This window comes from Mandrillus leucophaeus, unplaced genomic scaffold, assembly GCF_000951045.1.
Source record: "Mandrillus leucophaeus isolate KB7577 unplaced genomic scaffold, Mleu.le_1.0 Scaffold109, whole genome shotgun sequence".
In the NCBI taxonomy this organism is placed as follows: Eukaryota; Metazoa; Chordata; class Mammalia; order Primates; family Cercopithecidae; genus Mandrillus; species Mandrillus leucophaeus.
The window spans coordinates 1301679-1320106 of record NW_012099098.1 but is presented as its reverse complement, the minus strand read 5'-3'; the positions used below and the strand labels follow the sequence as shown (position 1 = coordinate 1320106).

Here is an 18428-nt window from a genome sequence, read left to right as displayed (position 1 = left end):
AAAAAAAAAAAAAAAAAAAAAAAATAGAGTGGACACTGCTGGTGGCCTCAGTGGCTGGAGCCTGCCTGGAGACGGGGACAGATGCTGAGTGTGGCAGGAGGTGAGGAAATGCAGGAGGCAGATGTGGACCCCCTTTGGGGAAGCTTGGTGGTGAAATGGACAGAGGGAGACACTTAGTGGGAACTACTGGGTTGACGGAGGGCCTGTAAGTGGGATCCCAGAGCACACTTAGGAAACAGTGGGAGAATCCTGTGGAGATTTTTCTCACAACAGGGTGGGGCCAGCTGTGACCTCAGGCTCCCACTATAGTAGTTGGAGGTTGGTGGATTAGGATCCAGAGCCCAAGTAGGCAGCTCTGCCTGGACTGGAGGACAGAGTATGGAGCAGGTAGGGACAGGGCGGGTGTCTGCAGTTGGCCTCTTTTTTCTCTGTGATGAGGAAGATACCTCTGCCAACTGGAAGAAGAGTGAGGGTCCCGGGTTTGAGGAATGGGGGTTTGTACCAGGTGCGGTGGTAAATGGGAGAGCCAGCTGCCCAGGTGCGGTGGGACTGCTGGAAGGCTGGGGGCTGGGCCAGTCCAGCCAACCTGAACACACAGCAGCCTTCGCTGCTCAGGGCCACGTTAAGTTGGGCTGTGGGGCTTTTAGGGGAGTGGCCCGAGGGTCCCTAAAGTAATAAATCCAACCTGCCCAAGCTGGCACAGAGGAGGCATGGCACAGGGGTGCCAGGGCCTTCAATGACTCCCAGCTGTGAGCTCCATTGGGTAGGAAGCACATCTCTCCCAGTCGCTGCCCTATCCCCAGCGCACAGGGTCAGGGCAGAAGGCCCCTGAGTCACCCCCATTGTACAGGATCTCCTGACCCAAGACCACTCCCAGCCCGCTCCAGCCCCGACCCTGGGTAAACACAGCACAGAGACAAACACATTATCAGTGTTTATTGGTCAGCTCTCCCAAACAGGCCAGCCCTGGGGCTTTGGGGCTGGGCCTCCATGAGGAGTCATCGGTCAGCAGCTACTATGCCCTGAGCCCCAGGGCTGGTCCTGGGGTCTGTCAGTCCTTCCCCAGGTGTTCCAGGTCCAGAAGGCTTTGTGGGGTCTTGGGCTGTGTCAGGCTAAGGAAAGCTGCCTTGCTGGAGGAGCAGGACTTGTGGAGAGAGGTCAGAGAGGTCACACATGCGGCCTTAGAACCCGCTAAGTCCAATGTCAGCATGTGACAGGAGGGGAAGTGAGGCAACATGGCAGAACCCGGGGAAAAAGGTGGCAGGGAGTCTGAGAGTGAGGTTGGGAGACCAGCATCTTTTAGGCCCTGAGCAAGAAGGGGGTGACTGGAGTCTTCCAGGTATTCCTCCCTCCTAGCTTCCGGAAGTGGGAGTCAGGGAGGGGGCTCCGGTCAGGCAGGGGTAAGCTCTATGTCATGGGGACTCTGCAGGACAGGCAGGCTTGAGGCGCCACTGTGCCTGGACAGGTTCTGCAGGCTCCCCTACTTGGTCCCTGTGCTGGAGGGGAAGCAGAGAAGGGGCTGGCAGCCTCATCCCCGCGGGACCTTCACTGAGCCTTCTTGGTCACCCTCTCGCTCTTCAGCATCATGTAGGTGATGAACAGTCCTGGAATACATAGACCAGAAAGGCCACGTAAGATCTAAGCTCAGGGCTGCTGGGAGGCCAGGGCATGACACAGCAGAGCCACCCATACGCAGGGCTGTGAACCTACCCAACCACTCTCCAGGGAACCTGCTCATCTCCCTAGTCATTCGTCAAGCCATACGTCCACTCACATTCATTCAACAAACACCAGCTGAGTGCCTGCCTCAGGCAAGATGCTGCATTTAGTGTTTCAGATTCCAAGGGGAACAAGATCCACCCATCTATAGATCACCCAGTCAACCACTTGTCCACCTATATACCTACCCACCTCCTACACCTCACCCACCCACCCATCCATCCACCCATCATCCAGGCACCTGGCTATTGACTGACTCATCCAAATGACTTTCTGAGCACAACCTCAGTGCCACAGCCCATTCTAGATGCACAGTAATGACGGAGACACAGTCCCCGCCCCTAGGAAGCCATGAGAGAGAGAGGTGCAGGAATTAGAAGCCAGGGTGACAAGAGGGTGACTGAGGTGTGAGCAGAGCGATGATGGGGTTGGGGGCAGGAAAGAGAGGGACAGGTCATTGGAGTCCAAAAAGCCTGGGGCACCAGGAAACCCAGAGGTTACTGACTGGCAACCTCGAAGGATGAACAGGAAAACCCCAGGGGTGAGTTCGGGGCAAGGAGCTTCCAGCAGTGCCAAAGTGTGGAAGCATGTTCAGAGGTGGGGTCCTCCCGAAACCCTACCCGGGGTCAAGGGGAGGAAGTGATGACTTACCCACAAACAGGAGCAGTAGGAGGCCTGCAGCCAGTGGGATGGCGACAGCATAGGCTCGGGGCAGGAAATACTTGTGGATGACATGCTCACTGTCGATGAATGGCTGGCATCGAGGGCAGAGCTCTGGTGAGCCTTGCTCGCCTTGCCCAGCCCCCAAGCCCAAACATACCACCTCCACCATCTAAGGGGCTGGCCCATTCAGAGCACTGGGCCTGCATTTGCTTTTCTTTAAGATTATGGCATTTGGGTGTCATGGTTTGTTTCCTTCCTTAATTTCTTATTGGTATTTACCGGACACTTGCTTTGGTGCCTGCCATAGGTTGGTGGTGGGGACAAGAGAACAGGGGACAAGAGACCAGCCCTAAGGCACTCACAGCCTAGCAAATAGTACATGAGGAATCCTCGACTGACTCCCAACCTGGGCCTCCAGGGATTCTTCACTAATATTTTTTCCCTAAAGGATAGCAAGTTCTGCACTTCCAAACACACTGCACTTCTTAAGCAATGACCAACAAGTTTTCCCACAAGAAAAAAATATCCTAAAGGCCTTCACAGGTATCACTGGCGCTCGCGGTGCCTGAGTCAGCAGGCTAACCCAGAAGGAACGTAACTCCCCCAAACGTCAAAGCAAGCTGGAAACAGAGTTTTAAGTGTAGCGGCTAAGGATGCAATCTTGGGCCAGATCCTTCTCCCCGAGCCTCAGCTATCTCATCTAAAAAATGCGGCACCACTGGCATCTTCCTCATAGAGTTGTTCTGAAGATTTCAAGAGATAAGGCAGGCAATGAAGCCAGCGCCGTGCCTAGAACCTACATAGAAGTTGCTTGGCGGTGCCAGGGCTACGGGAAGGTGAGCAGCGGACGGGGAGAATGACATACCAAGAGAATCACCCAGGCAGTGTAGTAGGTGAAGATGATCAGGCTAACGGCGACGAGGCCGAGTCCCACCACCTGGTCTGTCCCCGTGGCCTGGAGAAAAGGGAGGTCTCAGCTGACGAAGTGACTCTCTATTTTGGCGTACTAATGGAGGCGGGGCGTCGCGGCCCGATCACGGTCTAAGCTTCCCATTCAACAGATGCTAGAGGGCTGACTAGGGATCAGTTTCTAGGCTGGGAGAGAATGTCAGGCCTCCGCGTTGTCGTCCGTACAATAGGGGGGGCGGGAGAGCAATCCCCGTTCCAGTGCCCATGCCCCAGCTCCTGAGCACCCGAGACGCCACCCCCAGACGCCCCTATCTCCGGCACTCTGTCCCAATCTCACCATTTCCCCGCGCGTTCAGTCACCGGAGCCGCAAGCCACATCCGGTTCCGGATTCACGCTTTTCCGGCTTTGGACTGCGGAGCGCGCCGGGAGTCGTAGTCCCCAGGCCGGCTCAGGCCCACGTCGTCGGAGACTAGCGGGAACCGCCTCCTCCCCTTTGCATATCGGGGAAGTGTAGTTCTCAAGAGCATTGTGGGGCCCGTTGCTGCCCGAATCTCCCTAGGGAATGGGACCGAGTTGGGGACCCAGACTCCCTGGCCTTCATGGCCACAGTCCTGTCGCCGCCCCACCAAAAGCCAATCTCTAAGTATCCCAAAGTCCTGGGGTCAGAGTGAGATGGGAGTGCGGGATCGGAAGTTCCATTTTTCAGATGGGAAAAGCGAGGCTCAGAGAAAGGTAGATCCCAATCCGAGTCAGTGGTGAAGCCGACACGGGAACTGGGGGCCGTAACTAGTCTGTAGGTGGGAGAGGCGCAGAGAATGTTCACTTTCCAGTCTAGGATGGGCGGGGGAGGGTCTGTCCCCTGCCCGCATGAATGGGGAGGATTTGGATTGGTGGAGAGGGGGCGCCCTCCTCACCATCGCCTGGCCTCCCGGGCCACTCTCCGGATGCCCCCTTCTTTCCTTCACCGGCTGCCTCTCGCAGCAGCCCAGACACGTTTCGGACCGGAATCCACGCACAGGCCCCTCCCCGGTCTTGGAGGGTCCTTCCTCTGAGAACAAAGGGATGTTGGGCCAGATCATCTTCCACGCTTCTTCAGCTCCGAGATAGGAACGCGGGCCCCCACCACTCACCGGCCGGCTGCTCCTCATCCATCCAGCTCCCTGGGACACCACGTTCCTCAGGGAAGCCAGCTGGGAAGGGTTTTTTTTTTTCTTTCTTAGAGACGGAGTTCTATGTTACCCAGGCTGGTGTCGAACTCCTGGGCTCAAGCGATCCTCCCAACTCGGCCTCCAAAAGTTTACAGGCGTGAGCCACCGTGCCCAGCCTCCTGTGCCTTTTAATTCACTGACACACTTGTTCATCCGGCCCTGTCAGCTCCCTGAGGGTAGGATCTGAGGTTGCTGCTGTATCCCTGGCACCCCGTGGAGGCTTGGCCCAAAGTAAGAGTTTTTTTTTTTTTTTCCCCCAGAGATGGGAGTCTCACTGTCGGCCAGGCTGGAGTGCAGTGGCGTGTTCTCAGCTCACTGCAACCTCCGCTTCCTGGGTTCAAGTGATTCTCCTGCCTCAGCCTCCCGAGTAGCTGGGACTATAGGCACGTGCCAACACGTCCAGCTAATTTTTGTGTTTTTAGTAGAGACGGGTTTTCACCGTGTTGGCTAGGTTGGTATCAAACTCCTGACCTCAGGTGATCCGCCCACCTCAGCCTCCAAAAGTGCTTGGGTTACAGGTGTGAGCCATCGCGCTCGGCCCAAAGTAAGAGTTTTGAACCAGCCAGCTTTAAAATTCAGTGATTGTTTAGATCCTGGAGTATAGCATCTGGACTCCAGGCCTCCCTGAGGGGTTATGTGGAGGCCTTTGGCCTGCTGTCCCCACCTGGGGGGTTTGGGGAGAGATGTGCTCTGAGCCTGGCATGGTTCACTCCCTCTGGCATTTATCTCGTTGGTTTGTTGGAAGCCCATCCTGTCACTCAGGCTGGAGTGCAATGGCACAATCTTGGCTCATTGCAACCTCTGCCTCCTGGGTTCAAGTGATTCTCCTGCCTCAGCCTCCTGAGTAGCTGGGATTACAGGCAGTCACCACCACGCCCAGCTAATTTTTCTATTTTTAGTAGAGATGGGGTTTCTCCATGTTGGTCAGGCTGGTCTCAAACTCCTGACCTCAAGTGATCTGCCTCCTAGAGCCTCAGCCTCCCAAAGTGCTGGGATTATAGGCGTGAGCCACTGCGCCTGGCCAAGAGCAACATTTTTAAACCTACAATCCGATTCTTTTCCCTTATCTCTCAGGAGACTTTGGGCTCAGCTAGGAGCCCACTTTTACTTCCCTCCCCGGTTGTGCATATAACAGAGGAAGGGGCAGAATCCGCCTTCAGGGTTTAAAGAGGCCGTAAGTGGGGGTCAGCCCTGAGGAGTGGGGTGAATGCTATCCTGGGATAGAGATGGAGCCCTGGTGGCCTGATTCCTCCTGGCCTGGCCAGTACCATTGTAGCTTCCTGCCACCTCCAAGCTCATTAAAGACCCAGAGTGACTTGCCTGTCCCAGAGCGACTTGGGAGGGTCAGAAACAGGGGTGAGGGGCCCAGGGCAAGCCTGGGCCTGTAAACGATGGCAGCCTGGGGCTTTAGTTTGGGAACACATTCACACCTCCTACAGGTCAGGCTGCACACTCGCATTGATAACCTCATCTACAGGTGAGGAAACAGGCAGAGTTATTTGTCCTCAGGCATGCTCCTTAGAGGCCACTTGATTGCAGAGGAGGTCTACAGGGCAGTGGTTAGAACTTGGCCCTGAGGACAGAGCTTTCGCTCAGTACGAGGCTGGCAGGTAGGCCAGGCTGGCAGGTAGGCCTTCTCAGTTTCCTCCTCAGGAATCTGGAATGATGAAGTTGGTGATGATTGTGCCTGTAGCCAGGACCGGGAGAACCCTGGACCCCTACATCTTCCCCACCCCTGGAATGTCACTATACATATCTGACTTCCTTCTGATGTTGCCTTTGACCCTAAAGTCAATATGATAAAGTAACAAGGTAAAAACAAAACAGCAAAAGAAACAAAAACCGAAACATTTAATTTTTTCCCCTCAAACCAAGACACTGACACTAGGCTAATTTCCCCTAACAATGTTATTTTCTACAACAGAAGCTGGGACAGAAGAACAAACACAGCCCACTCAAGTAGTGGTGGCAACATTCTGTTAGAAAGGAGGGGACTCAAAGAAAAAAAAGGCACCTCCCCCCACGTCCTTGATCACCTCCCTAAAGACAGAGAACATGGACACCCTCCATCCTGGCAGACATGCTGTGTGGTTAGTTTGTGCGGTAAACAGGAAAAAAAAAAAAAAAAAAAAAAAACCTAAAGATATTGTAGACCTTTATTTTTTAAATCTCCTAATAAAAACGTTAAACTTTCAAGAAGATTCCAATCTGACATTGCATAGACCAATTCCTTTCCAAAAATATCTCTGATATACTCTCCATCTCTCTCAATATATAGAATTTGAAGTCCAGGAGCTCTGGGCGCCTGGTGGGAATTCACTGAGCTCAAGGGGACAGGAGGGCTGAGGAGAGGGCTCCCACATGGGAACAACGAAGTCAGGCTTTCTGGCCTCTGGCTCCAGCCAGCATCAATTTGGTTGTGGCCGAATTCTCAGTCCAATCACCCTGGCCCAGGGCCTGGTATGGGAGGATGTGGCAGGCTCTGTCTCCTTCCGGGGTTCCTGGTCTGGAGGAGTCTCCCCAACAGCACCAAAGCCAGCTATTTTCTGCCCAAAGCCCCAGAACTTTGAATGAGAGGCAAATCTACCCTGAATGCACCTCCCTCCTAGGCTGGGTGAGGTCACACAGACACAGAAGGGCAGGACAGAACTCCCCCCATCTTCTGGGGGCGAATTCGTCTGGACACAGTGCGGTCAGCTTCCTTTTTAAAGTGCCAGTATCTGTGGGGCAGGAAGGGACTCTCAGGGCTGAGCAGAGCCTTCTCCAGCCCGAGTAAACACCCTGTCCCACCTCGGCAGGCACCTTCTAACATTCATTTTCTAAGGGTTAGGTGAGTAAAACAACAACAACAAATGCTAGAAATGCTCTGGTCCCAATGCCAGGGAGTTCCAAGACCAAGCAGCCCAACTCTCACCAGCAAGGGAAGATGGGAAACTAGGGAAGGAACCCTCCCAGTCTGGGGAGGGCACCTGCACCCCTCCCAGAGAGAGAAGCCCCCATTCCGGCCCCCCAGCTGGGCCCCAGCACTGCTGGAACCAGCCGGCAGGTGGGGCAGAAAAGCAGCACCTCCCCTCACCTGGGGGAGGAGACAATATTGAACCGTGAACTCAAGAAGAAAGAAGGAAAGAAAAAATGAAAAAGCTACAGGGCTAAGTAAACACCAGCCTGCTGGGTTTATACAAAACGAGTGAAATTTTAAAGGGGCAGGAGAATTTGTCCAGGGACTGGCTGGCAGCCAGAACCCACCTTCAAGCAAGTTACAAGGACTTGGGGGAAAGTGCTGAGAGCAGAGGCTTTAGTAGGGGGCAGGGCCAGACTGCTCCCCGCTGGGAAAGCACACCCCTTAAAGGAGCCCTTCCCCCTTGCCCAGAACGGGGGATGCTTACAGAGGAAGGCTGAGGCTTTTCTGGCAATGAAGCCAGCTCCGGACCAGTCCAGCCACAGCCCACCTGCCTCTCTGGCATCCACCCCAGTCTGGGCAGCTGACCCTGAGGGCAGAGAAGGACTTTGCTTGCTCCAACCTTCCTGCAGGAAAACCAGCTGCTCAGGACCCAGCCCTGGGCAGAGGGCACCGTCAGTGCTCAGACCTTTCTCAGCACGGGTCTCAGACCTGAGCTGGAGCTAACTGGAGGGAGGAGAGGCAGCACCCGTTCCCGCCGGGCTGCTGGACCCTGGGCCTCTGACTGCACAGCAGGCAGTGACCAGGAGTCTTTGGGAAGGGGCCCAGGGAAGGGGAGGTGAGGGGCCAGCGGGACTGTGCTGGGGGTGAGCATGTGCAAAGTGCAGGCTGCAAGGCAGCGGGAGGACTTTCGCCGGGGGAGGCAGGGGTCTCGATCTGGAGTGTGGGTGGGGTGTGAGGTCATGGCTCCCAGGAAGAGGCCGCCAGCAGGTCCCCCAGGTCACAGGAAGGGACAGCTGAAGCACTAAGCAGACAGTCACAGGTGGCAGGATTCTGGAGGCGGTCTGGCCCCCCACCACCAGGGCAAGGGAACAATGGAGCAAGGCCCTGCTGCTAAGACGTGACCAAAGCCAATGATCCTGGAGTGAGTGGGGACACAGGTAGAGAAGCGCCTCTGTCACAGGCATCTCTACATTTAGGAGCTGCTGCATGTCCTCAGCCAGAGGGCCGGGTCAGTCTCTGGCAGCAACAGTCCTGGCCAGCTCCTTCTTGTCCACGAGCTGTATGGGCCCGCCTGGCCCGCCTGGCCTGCCCTCTAGTGGTTCAGAGGAGAATATTCACAGTGGTGCCTGGGCCTTGGTGGGCCAGGAGGGTCCCAGCATGGATGGGAGGGCAATGGAATGATGCTAGGGGGACAGTGTGGACTGGAGTGCATGGAGGAGGCATGGAGGAGATGTGGCGCAGAGGTGATCTGAAGGGGAACGTTCCTCATGGAATGATGCGGTCTGGACTCCAGAGAAAGCAGGACTCTTCTCCAGCCCGGACACCTGCTCCTCAATGGCTTTCAATCACAACTGGCTCGTAGACCCCAGAAGAGACCCTGCAGGTGAGAGACAGGTCAGCATGTCCCCCTCAATGTCCCATGTCCTGAGCGCTCCACTGCACCAGGCCTTTGGAGGTGTTTCACCAGCAGGTGCTGTTAACCAGCCCCGTGTTGCAAAGGGGCCAAAACCAAGGCCCAGCGATGGTAAGTCCCTTGCCCACAGTGACACAGATAGTAAGCATCAGTCTGTGGGGCCTGCAGAGCGCTTCCAGGCACGTCTGGCTGTGCCACGCCATCCTCACAGTCACCTTGGCAGGGAGTGACTGCACCCTGCCCCACTTGAAAGGTGAAGAAACTGAGGCTCAGAGGGATGTGAAGGTGGCCAAGAGGGCAGTGGGAAGTCAGGAAACCTGGTCAGCTCCTTTCCCTGATGAGCCCAGGCCCAGTCCTGGAGTCGGGGACTCTTGGGGCTCAGCATGTAGCTCTGCTGTGATCTCACTCCCAATGATTGGTTTCTTTCCCGGAGATGCTTCCTCATTTTCAGAGGGGGCCAGGGAGGGGTGTGTTTACAAACCCCTAAGGAAGCCAGCCCCTCAGTTTCCTTCTTGCTCACCGCTCCCCCACCCCCACCCCAGAGCAGCCCAGGAAGACTACTGCAAGGTGACGGCTGCCATTCCAGGCTGTGGCCAGCAGGAGTCAGCAGAGCAGCGTGAAAGGGCAGCCTCGGCGCAGCAGCCTGGCCATGCCTCTTCCCTGGGGAGGTGGATGTTAGGCAGGCTCCCCACCTGCCCTCAGCAGCCTGCCCGTGGGAAGCTCATTTGCTCACTCACTCATTCATTCGGTGAGCCAAAAGCACATGGAGAGCCAGGCACACAGTCAACATGCTCCGAATGAATGCCTGTGACGCGGCATAGACTCTATAAACTGTAGTTCCTGCAAGTTTGGTCTCATCTATCCCCGCCATCTGTGGATGCCGTGTAGGCAGCAGCCTGCGTTAAACCAGGCCTTCGCTCAGGGCCTGGTGCCTAGATGGTGCTAGGGAAAGATTTGTTCAGTAAACCCATGAGGCATCACCACCACCATTGTTCCCAGTCCCTGGAGCTGGGAGGAAGGGGAAGGGAGGATTCTAAATAAACCTGTGAGGCCCCTGCCGTGTGCCGAGCGCTGTGCCAGGCACCGCCCGAGGCAACCCTGTGAACCATGGGAACTGACCGAACCCGTCCGTGCCCTCACTGCCCCAGGCTCCCAGGTGAGGTGGTGTCTACACCGCCTGACGGATGGGGAAAGGGAGCTTCAGACATGACAGGCCCAGGGTCACACTGTGGCGACAAGACTTGGCATTCAAGGCCAGGTGAGTGGACTGTGGGGACTCTGCTCTCACCCCCAAGCCCCAGCCACCCCGACGACCCCTCCCTGAGCCTGCCCTACCTGGTGGCAAGCTGGATGCCGCTCAGCGTGGCGGAGCCATCACGGCTCACGAACAGCCGGAGGTTGCTGTCTGTGGGAACACAGGGGAGGATGGAGGCTAAGCGGGGCAGGGCTAGCCCTTGGAGCAGGTGGCCTCGCCCCCACCAGCCCGGCACGGCTCACCCTCGGTGTTGCTGCCATCCGTGAAGTCCTGGCTCTGCACGATCTTCTCCACGATGGCATCCGCATCGATCCTCGTGTCATCCACCCAGGTCGGGTGGCTCTCCACCGAGTCCTTCTTCCGCCTGGGTCGGATTTTGGGGGGGCAAGTCACAATGGTCAGGGCAGTAACAGGCGCGAGCACAAAACCACGACAATAATGCCGGCCAGCTGCAGCAGTGCTCAGAATGTCCCTGTGTGCTCCGTGCTGTGCTCCACTGAACCCTTGAGAGCACAATAGGGTGCAGCTGCCATCATGAGCCGGTTTTATAGACGAGGATGCCAGGCAACGAGCAGGTAAGTCAGCTTTCCAAGGCCATCCAGCGCATAAGGAGTGGCTCTAAGGCTTAGCCCAGTTGTCAGGCCCACAGACTGTGCTCTTGTCCGATCCGCAAAACCACAACAGCAGCCATGAACAGAACCTGCTGCATGCCGGGCATGGCTGCACCCTTCAGGGCCATGAGTTGGTGGAATCATCACCACCCAATCCACTGATTTGGGGACCCTATGGTCCCTGTGTTACAGGTAAAGCGGAGGTTCAAGGCACCACCGGGAGGGGTCTGTTCTCCAGGGGGCACCAAGCAGTAGGCCTCACCTGAACGAGCGGTCGGACAGATGCAGGGGCCGGGGTGGCCGTGGTGGCTTCTCCGGGGCCCGGTGCTCCCGCTCACTGCCCTCAGGGCCCTCCACAGTCATGCCAAGGCCCCCAGAGGCGCTGCTGCTGGTGGACGTGTTGCGGCGGTGCGTCAGGTCTGAGAGGCTGGAGGAGCGTGAGTGCTCTGTGCTGTAGCCTGTTGGGGGCGCCGCAGGGGAGCGTCATAATGGGGGATCCCGAGGAAGGAGGAGGCCGCAGGGGCAGGGCCAGGCAGCCACTCACCAGAGATCTTGGACTGCTGGCTGGCATAGCTGGAGTTGCGGGAGTGGCCAGAGTGGAACACCTCCTCAGGGCTGGACAGGTTCTGGTCGGGTTCCTCTGGCAGCCCTGGAAGGCAGAAAGCGGCAAGGGGTGAGGTGACAGGGGTCACCCAGTGCTGCTCACCATTGCCCTTCACAGCGTGCCCTCACAGAGCCTCCCATGGCGGGGCGCCATTTAACAGACTGAAAAACAGGTTCAGAGGAGCAGCAACCAGCCTGAGCCACAGGTCACCTTCTGAACCCAGGTCCGTTGATTCCACAGAGGGCATCCTTGTGTGGGGTGCCCACCACAGACCAGCGAGGAGGAATGCTGAACAAAAACTGCCTCCACTACCCACAAGTGCAGTGAGAGGTGCAGAGCAGGGAACAGTGCTTACTGGGGGTCTGGCCCAGTCTGAGGACAGGGAAGGCTTCTCCAAGGAGATGGCCTTAATGGCAGATCTCCAGGACACATCGCTGGAGGGAGCCAGCTAAGGCCTCAGGAGGGCAAGGGCCTTCCAGGCACAGAGAACAGCATTGGCGGAGGCTCCGAGGCTGGAAGGGGCCTGGGTCAGCAGAGTTGGAGTGGAAGGGACAGGGTGAAGGGGAGCAGGCTGGCCCAAAGGGACAGGCCCACAGTCCTGTCCCAAGTTACCCATAAGTCCAACTTCAAAAGAGATTTTCCTGGCACTCCCCAACAGGAGGCATAAGGGACCAGGTGGGACCTACCCAGGGCTCTGAGTACCCACCCGCCTTCCTGCCCAACACACCCCAGGCTGGCCTATGATACCCCAGGCTGGCCTGTGTGCCCATCCATAACTATGTGGCTTTTCAAGTCCCCAACAGGTTCTCTGCATAGGGGGTGAGCCCAGCTCCAGAGGCAAGTGGGCACTCAAGTCCCACCCTGCCTTGGGGAGGGGCCTCTTCTACTTCACACGAAGGTACCACCTGCGCTGGGGTGGCCTGATCCCCAGATACATCTCTCTTCTGGGGACTCCCATCCAGGGGCTGGAGAGAGTAATTGTGCTGGGAAGTCCCCAGCTTTCTGTTCCGGGCCTCAGCTGGCTGGGTCTGCAGGGGAAAAGGGAGTGAAGGAAGGCCAGACCCTTGAGGTCAGAGGGTCCCTCACCGCTCCCAGTTCGCAGAGGCAGAATCACTTGGCAAGCATCTGCTGGGCCACACGAGGCCTGTGCTCTGACTGATTCTGTGGGACAATCAGGGTTGCCACCTGATGCCTTGTTCACTAATCACCTGGGGGCGGTCCAAGGCTCATACCTCTGGGGGCCCTGCTTAGGGTTGAGGGGGCCCAGCAAACACCTGGGGGCAGGCCAGAGCCTCCTGTCCTGGCAGCACCCCCTCCTCCTAATTGCCACGCCATCTCCTCTGGGGGTTGGGGCTCTTTCACATTTTTCATAACATTATTACCAGTGATAATTTAATAAAAACAGAGTGCCCGGCCAGGTGTGGTGGCTCACGCCTGTAATCCCAGCATTTTGGGAGGCCAAGGCAGACAGATCACGAGACCAGGAGAGCAAGACCATCCTGGCTAATACGGTGAAATCCTGTCTCTACTAAAAATACAAAAAAAAAAAAAAAAAAAAAAAAAAAAATTAGCTGGGCATGGTGGTGCTCGCCTGTAGTCCCAGCTACTCCGGAGGCTGAGGCAGGAGAAATGCTTGAACCCGGGAGGCGGAGGTTGCAGTGAGCCAAGATTGCACCACTGCACTCCAGCCTAGCGACAGAGTGAGACTCTGTCTAAAAAAACAAAAACAAAAACCAGAGTGCCCACTGAGTGCTTACCATGTGCGGGGCAGGTGCCCACATGTGGACAGTTAATCCCCACAGTGACCTGGGATGTAACTGCTATTACCAATCCCATTTTCCAGAGAACACCGAGACAGGGAGAGGCAAACTGGCCAGTCAAGGTCATAGAGCACGTGGGAGAGCAAGAGGTCCCAGCACGTCCCTCTGCCAGGTATACTGTGCCTCACCCCCCGAATGCAGCTCAGACACCACATCCTCAGGAAGCCTTCCCTGGCCCCGGATGGATCCCACCTTCTGGGCCTGTCTTCCCCAGCTCTTATCCTGTTTGCAGGTAGACATGCATGTCCTTTACCTATGACTTGGTTGAGGCCTGTTTCTCCTGCTAGACTGCGGGGCCATGAGGACGGGGAGGCCACGTCAGTCTCAGTCCAGGGCACTGCTGTGATCTCAGGGCCCAGCAGCATAGCCAGCACACACAAGGTGCTCAGATGTCATCAGCCCAGCAGGAGCATGCAAACACCCTCCCACCATCACCTTCCCCTCAGTCCGCATCTCCCTGGGGACCTGGGCATGACATGGAGGTAAAGCCCTCGGGCCGCTAGCAGGGGAGGCGCGGGCAGATGAGGAACTGTACCTGAGCTGAGAATGGTGGGCCGGGCCTTGGGGGCCCGGGACCCAGTCAAGGAGTTGGTGCTGCTGCCACCACTGCTGGTCCCGCCACCCTTACATGTCAGCTGCAGGGAGGAATCCTGGCCTGGGATGGAGATGGACTTGGCAGTAGATGGTGGCCTTGGGAAGACAGACAGGTGTGACTAGGGTGCCCCACTTCAGGACCAGACGAAAACGGAGGACACCAAGAGTCCCTGTTCCTCCACCCCCAGTGCCCAGGACTGGGCTCCCATCCGCCCCCTAGGCCTGTGCCAGCACTCACGTCTTGAAGCAGGGGTCTCCAGAGAGCAGGAACATACCAATGGTGACCTGTGGCAAGGGGAGCAATCAGCCATGCCCTGGCCACCCACAGCCCGCCCAGGAGCAAGGCCCCCTGCAGCCTTTCGGCTCTGGCCTCAGAAGGGCTTGGACTCCAGTCCTGTCTCTCTGCCCCCTTCTGGCTTGGGGGCTCTGGCAAAGCCACCTAACCTCTTTGAGCCCAGTTTCCCTGTGTAGAGGACAGAGATGGTACCAAGGCCTGCCTGGCAGACCAGAGGGGAGGGCATAGCAAGGTGAGGCCTGGGCTTAGCCCTGCGCCTGGCAGAGTGAGCGGACTGCAGTCAGCTACAGGCCTAGACAGTGAGCTTCTCCAGGGTGGAGTCACGCACTCACCCCCGGCCCTGTGTAAGGAGTACAGAGCTCAACCCAGCAGGCAGGAGAGGGAAGAGGGCTCATGGGGCCTGGCACAGCAGGTGGCGGGCAGGGTTTGGTGAAAGTCTGATGAATAAAGCATGAAGTCATTGCAAACTTCAGAGCCCAAATGTGGCAACATTTGGATCCTAAAATCTAGGCTGAGATGGAGTGACAGGCAAAGGATAAGCAGGTGGGAAAGAGGGGCACAGATGCTGGGGCCACCACTTATGAAAGGGTGACCACTAGGTTGATGCTTTCTATGGCTTATTCACTCGGCCATGAAAGCAGCCTAGCCCTAGGCTGTTGATGAGGGAACCAAGACTCAGAGAGGGGAAGTGACTCCCAAGACCCTGCAGACAGGACGTGGGGGAGTTGCCCTTGAACCCAAGGCTACCTGGCCCCCAGGCTCCCTTGATCTGGCCTGAGGTGCACAGGGCTACTGTGCCTGTGCTTTTCAGCCTGACTGAGGCTGAAAGGCTCCGGCTCCCAAGACAGTCTGGACCCTTTCTGGCATCTCCGGTTCCCTCTGCAAAGGGTCTAGGAGGCCCCAGAGTCCCTGCTCACCACCTCCTGCCCAGCTCTGCTCCAGATACAATAGGCTCTCCCTGGGTCCCCTTGCAGAGGTGCTGTTTGGACAGCCTGTTTTCCTGGCCAGGTGGAAGGTGTGGAAACAGAGGAAGAGAGCTGTGCTGATGATGGACACCCAGACATTTCTGTCCCCAAAAGGCCAACAAGGCAGCTGCCTGGGGGTGGGGATGCCCTGGCTATTGGAAACCTGCCCATGCCTGCCCTGGAGCCCTCAGCAGCCATCGTTTTCGCTGATAATCCACTAGGGGCCAGGCTACCTACCGCCTGTCACTTAGGGCAGGATTAGGAGCTGGGCCAAGAAGTCAACTGGCTGGGGGTCAGATGCCAGCTCTGTGACTCCAGGTAAATGACTTAATGTCTGTGCCTCAACTTCCTCCCATTTGAAGCTGGGACTAATCAAAGGCACCACAGCTCGTGGGGCTGCTGTCAGGGGACCACGAGAGAAGAGAGGGCATGCAGTCAGTATGATGTGGACCCACTGCAAGCGCTTGCCAAACCTTGGAGACAATCAGGGCCCCGCCCTGATCTTGATGGGGAAACTGAGGCCAGCAGCTAAGCCAGGCCTCCCTCTGATAGTGGTTTTCTGATTCCTGGACTTGCACCTTCCGGATGTCTACCTATTCAGGTAAGGCCTGTATTTTTAACAACCCTTCTCCAGGGGGTTCTGATGAGCAGCCCAGTTTGTCCCCACCCCATGGTCAGGGTGGCAGAGGCGGCAGGATCCCTGGTACCTTAAGGATAGAGTTGTCCTGGCGAGTGTTCTTCGTGTCATATCCCTCGAGCAGGCAGCAGCGCACCGTGGAGCCCGAGCCCGCAAATTCGGCCAGGTTCAAGTCAGCGAAGCCCAGCTAGGAGGTGAGAGGAGCGTGTGGGAGGCTGAGAGAGTGTGGACTCCTGACTGGCGGAAGCCCAGAAGGGGTAACTTGGCAAAAGTTGGGGAGGAAGACAGACAAAGCCCCTGGGCCCACCCCACAGCCCCGACTGACTGTTGCATAACTGGACCCAAGGACAGAGGCCCCGGGTCGGCAGCACCAACATGGCAAAGCCAGGAGCTCACATCCCTGAGCTGGACAAAGCACCCTTTGTGCCACGTCCCGGCGTGCACCGGGGCCAGTGCGCCTGACATGAAAGGACATTGTTGTCCGTGACACAGATGCATTGTTCCCTGGGAAACAAGGCCGTGCTGTAGGGAGCTGCCGGGTCAGCAGGCAGGGGAGGAGGGAAGGCCTGTGGGAAGTGATGGGACACCCCCACAGGCCCTGCAGGATGAGCAGGAGCCCCAGGGAAGGCAACCTGGTAGAGGCCAGAGTGAGGGGCTGCTGGGCAGAGTTCAGGGTCTGAACAGGCCCTCAGGAACTCTGGGCAGAGGATCGAGGAATGGGGAGGGAAGTGGGAGTAAGTGCAAAGAGGGCATGTGCTAAGAAAGCTCTGTGGATGGAGGCCAAGTCTGCTAGACCTGGAGGGGAAACAGGTTGAGACAAGGTGGTGCCAGGCTTGGGGACTTGGAGGACATCTCTGGTTCCCTCTGCAAAGGGTCTAGGAGGCCCCAGAGCCTCTGCTTTCCACCTCCTGCCCAGCTCTGCTCCAGATACAACAGGCTCAGAAGAGAGACATAACGAAATGTTTGAACCAATGTTTGAACCCAACCGAACCAATGAGGGATGGGTGTCAAGTACCTGCTGCCTGCAAGTCTCTACTGCAGTGTTCAGGGCACACACTCCAGAATCAGGGAAGTGGATTCAGATCCTAGCCCTGCCATGGACTCAGACTAATCTCCATTTTACAGATGAGAAAACTAAGTTCAGGGAGGGGAAGAAGCTTGCCCAGGGCCAAACAGCTAACCCAATAGAGACAAGACTGAAGCTAGGCCTGATCAGCACCGCGTCCAGCCACTTCTCAGGGCCTCAGTTTCCTCCTCTGTATAGTGGGAGTAAAGCCTGCAGTGGGAGTTCAATTACAGAACAGAAGGGAAGGGGCCTGGCAGTGCCTGATAGGTGCTGGGTGCCTGGTAAATGTTTGCCAGTGGAGGCGAGATGCTCCCAGGTGTTTGCTGATAATTCCTTTCCTGGCTGGGCAGCAGTCCTCACCGTGTGAATCAGAGAAATTTCCACTCTGACGGCACCCTCTACAGCCTGGCTCTAGCCATACTGCTCTCTGCTTCTGGAGAGGGACGTCAGCGCCCCGGGCCAGGGCAGAGTGCACGGCCCAGCTGGCTGAGTTCCTGAGCTCCGGTCAGTGGGAAGGGCCGCGCCCTGTATAGCACCTCCCTCGGGTGAGAGGTGAGGCAAAGGCATTTCCCCTCCCAGCTGATGAAGCCCACCTTCCTGCCACTGGGCTAAGCCTCCCAGGACATGAGAAGAGGAGGCCAAGAGTATACCACGGAGAAGAGGGATGGAAGGCAGAGCAGGCTTATTCAAAGCCAGAGCTGTCTTCTCCCTCTTTACTCGGTAGAAAAGCTCTTATTAATACTATGTAGGGGTGAACTGTCTGTGGGTGCAGTGAAACCCTGGTAACAACGCACATGTCCAGCAGCAGGGCTGGCTGAGTCAACCATCTCCAGCCATGCCACGGGACACTGCTGCCCTTAGAAAGCACATAGAAATTTGTGATAACACAAAAAGATGCCCAGGATGGATTAAGTAAAAAACCAAGCTGCAAATCTGTGTATGTATTTATTTATTTATCTGGAGGCAGAGTCTCGCTCTGTCACCTAGGCTGGAGTGCAGTGGCGTGATCTCGGCTCACTGTAACCTCCACCCTCCTGGTGCAAGTGATTCTTGTGCTCCAGCCTCCCGAGTAGCTGGGATTACAGGCGTGCACCACCACACCTGGTTAATTTTTTTTGTAACTGTAGTAGAGATGGGGATTTGTCATATTGCTGAGGCTGGTCTTGAACTCCTGAGCTCAGGCAATTCGCTTGCCTCCATCTCCCAAAGTGCCAGGATTATAGGCATGAGCCACCATGCCCAGCCGTACTCAGGAAGCTGAGAGAGGAGAACTGCTTGAACCCAGGAGGTGGAGGTTGTAGTGAGCCAAGATTATGCCATTGCACTCCAGCCCTGGCAACAGAGCAAGACTCTGTCTCCAGAAAAAAAAAAAAAATCATATTGTTTGCATGCACTTAAGTACACACGGAGGGTGCTCATTTTGCATTTCTCTAAACCACATGCATAGATTTTATTTGCTGCTCTCTTTGTATAGCATATTTCCTTTTTTCCTTCTTACAAGGTCTGCAAAGGTCTTAATCAATCCCAATAATGGGGTCCCAGAAAG

General features: G+C 56.6%; 2 protein-coding genes and 1 long non-coding RNA gene across 3 annotated transcripts in view; 1 reads left to right on the top strand and 2 right to left on the bottom strand.

The window, feature by feature from the left end:
* Positions 1-916: 916 nt before the first annotated feature.
* DPM2 (dolichyl-phosphate mannosyltransferase polypeptide 2, regulatory subunit) lies at positions 917-4705 on the bottom strand. Its single transcript, XM_011988118.1, has 4 exons — positions 3629-4705; positions 3248-3337; positions 2371-2473; positions 917-1604 (listed from the first exon to the last, which is right to left on the bottom strand). The coding sequence occupies exons 1-4, from the start codon at positions 3629-3631 to the stop codon at positions 1546-1548; spliced, it is 255 nt and encodes an 84-aa protein (XP_011843508.1). The 5' UTR covers positions 3632-4705; the 3' UTR covers positions 917-1545.
* A 1321-nt stretch (positions 4706-6026) lies between these two features.
* LOC105545245 lies at positions 6027-6696 on the top strand. The gene is made up of 2 exons (XR_001006892.1): positions 6027-6312; positions 6425-6696. It is a non-coding gene; the product is annotated as an uncharacterized LOC105545245 (long non-coding RNA).
* FAM102A (family with sequence similarity 102, member A) overlaps positions 6333-18428 on the bottom strand; it is a 39845-nt gene continuing 27749 nt past the window's right edge. Inside the window, exons 4-11 of the mRNA XM_011988108.1 lie at positions 15887-16003; positions 14158-14204; positions 13861-14015; positions 11446-11550; positions 11164-11359; positions 10533-10654; positions 10371-10440; positions 6333-8999 (exon numbers count right to left, since the gene is read on the bottom strand). Coding sequence (XP_011843498.1) covers positions 8954-8999; positions 10371-10440; positions 10533-10654; positions 11164-11359; positions 11446-11550; positions 13861-14015; positions 14158-14204; positions 15887-16003 — 858 coding nt within the window. The 3' untranslated portion in view covers positions 6333-8953. The remainder of the gene's footprint in view (positions 9000-10370; positions 10441-10532; positions 10655-11163; positions 11360-11445; positions 11551-13860; positions 14016-14157; positions 14205-15886; positions 16004-18428) is intronic.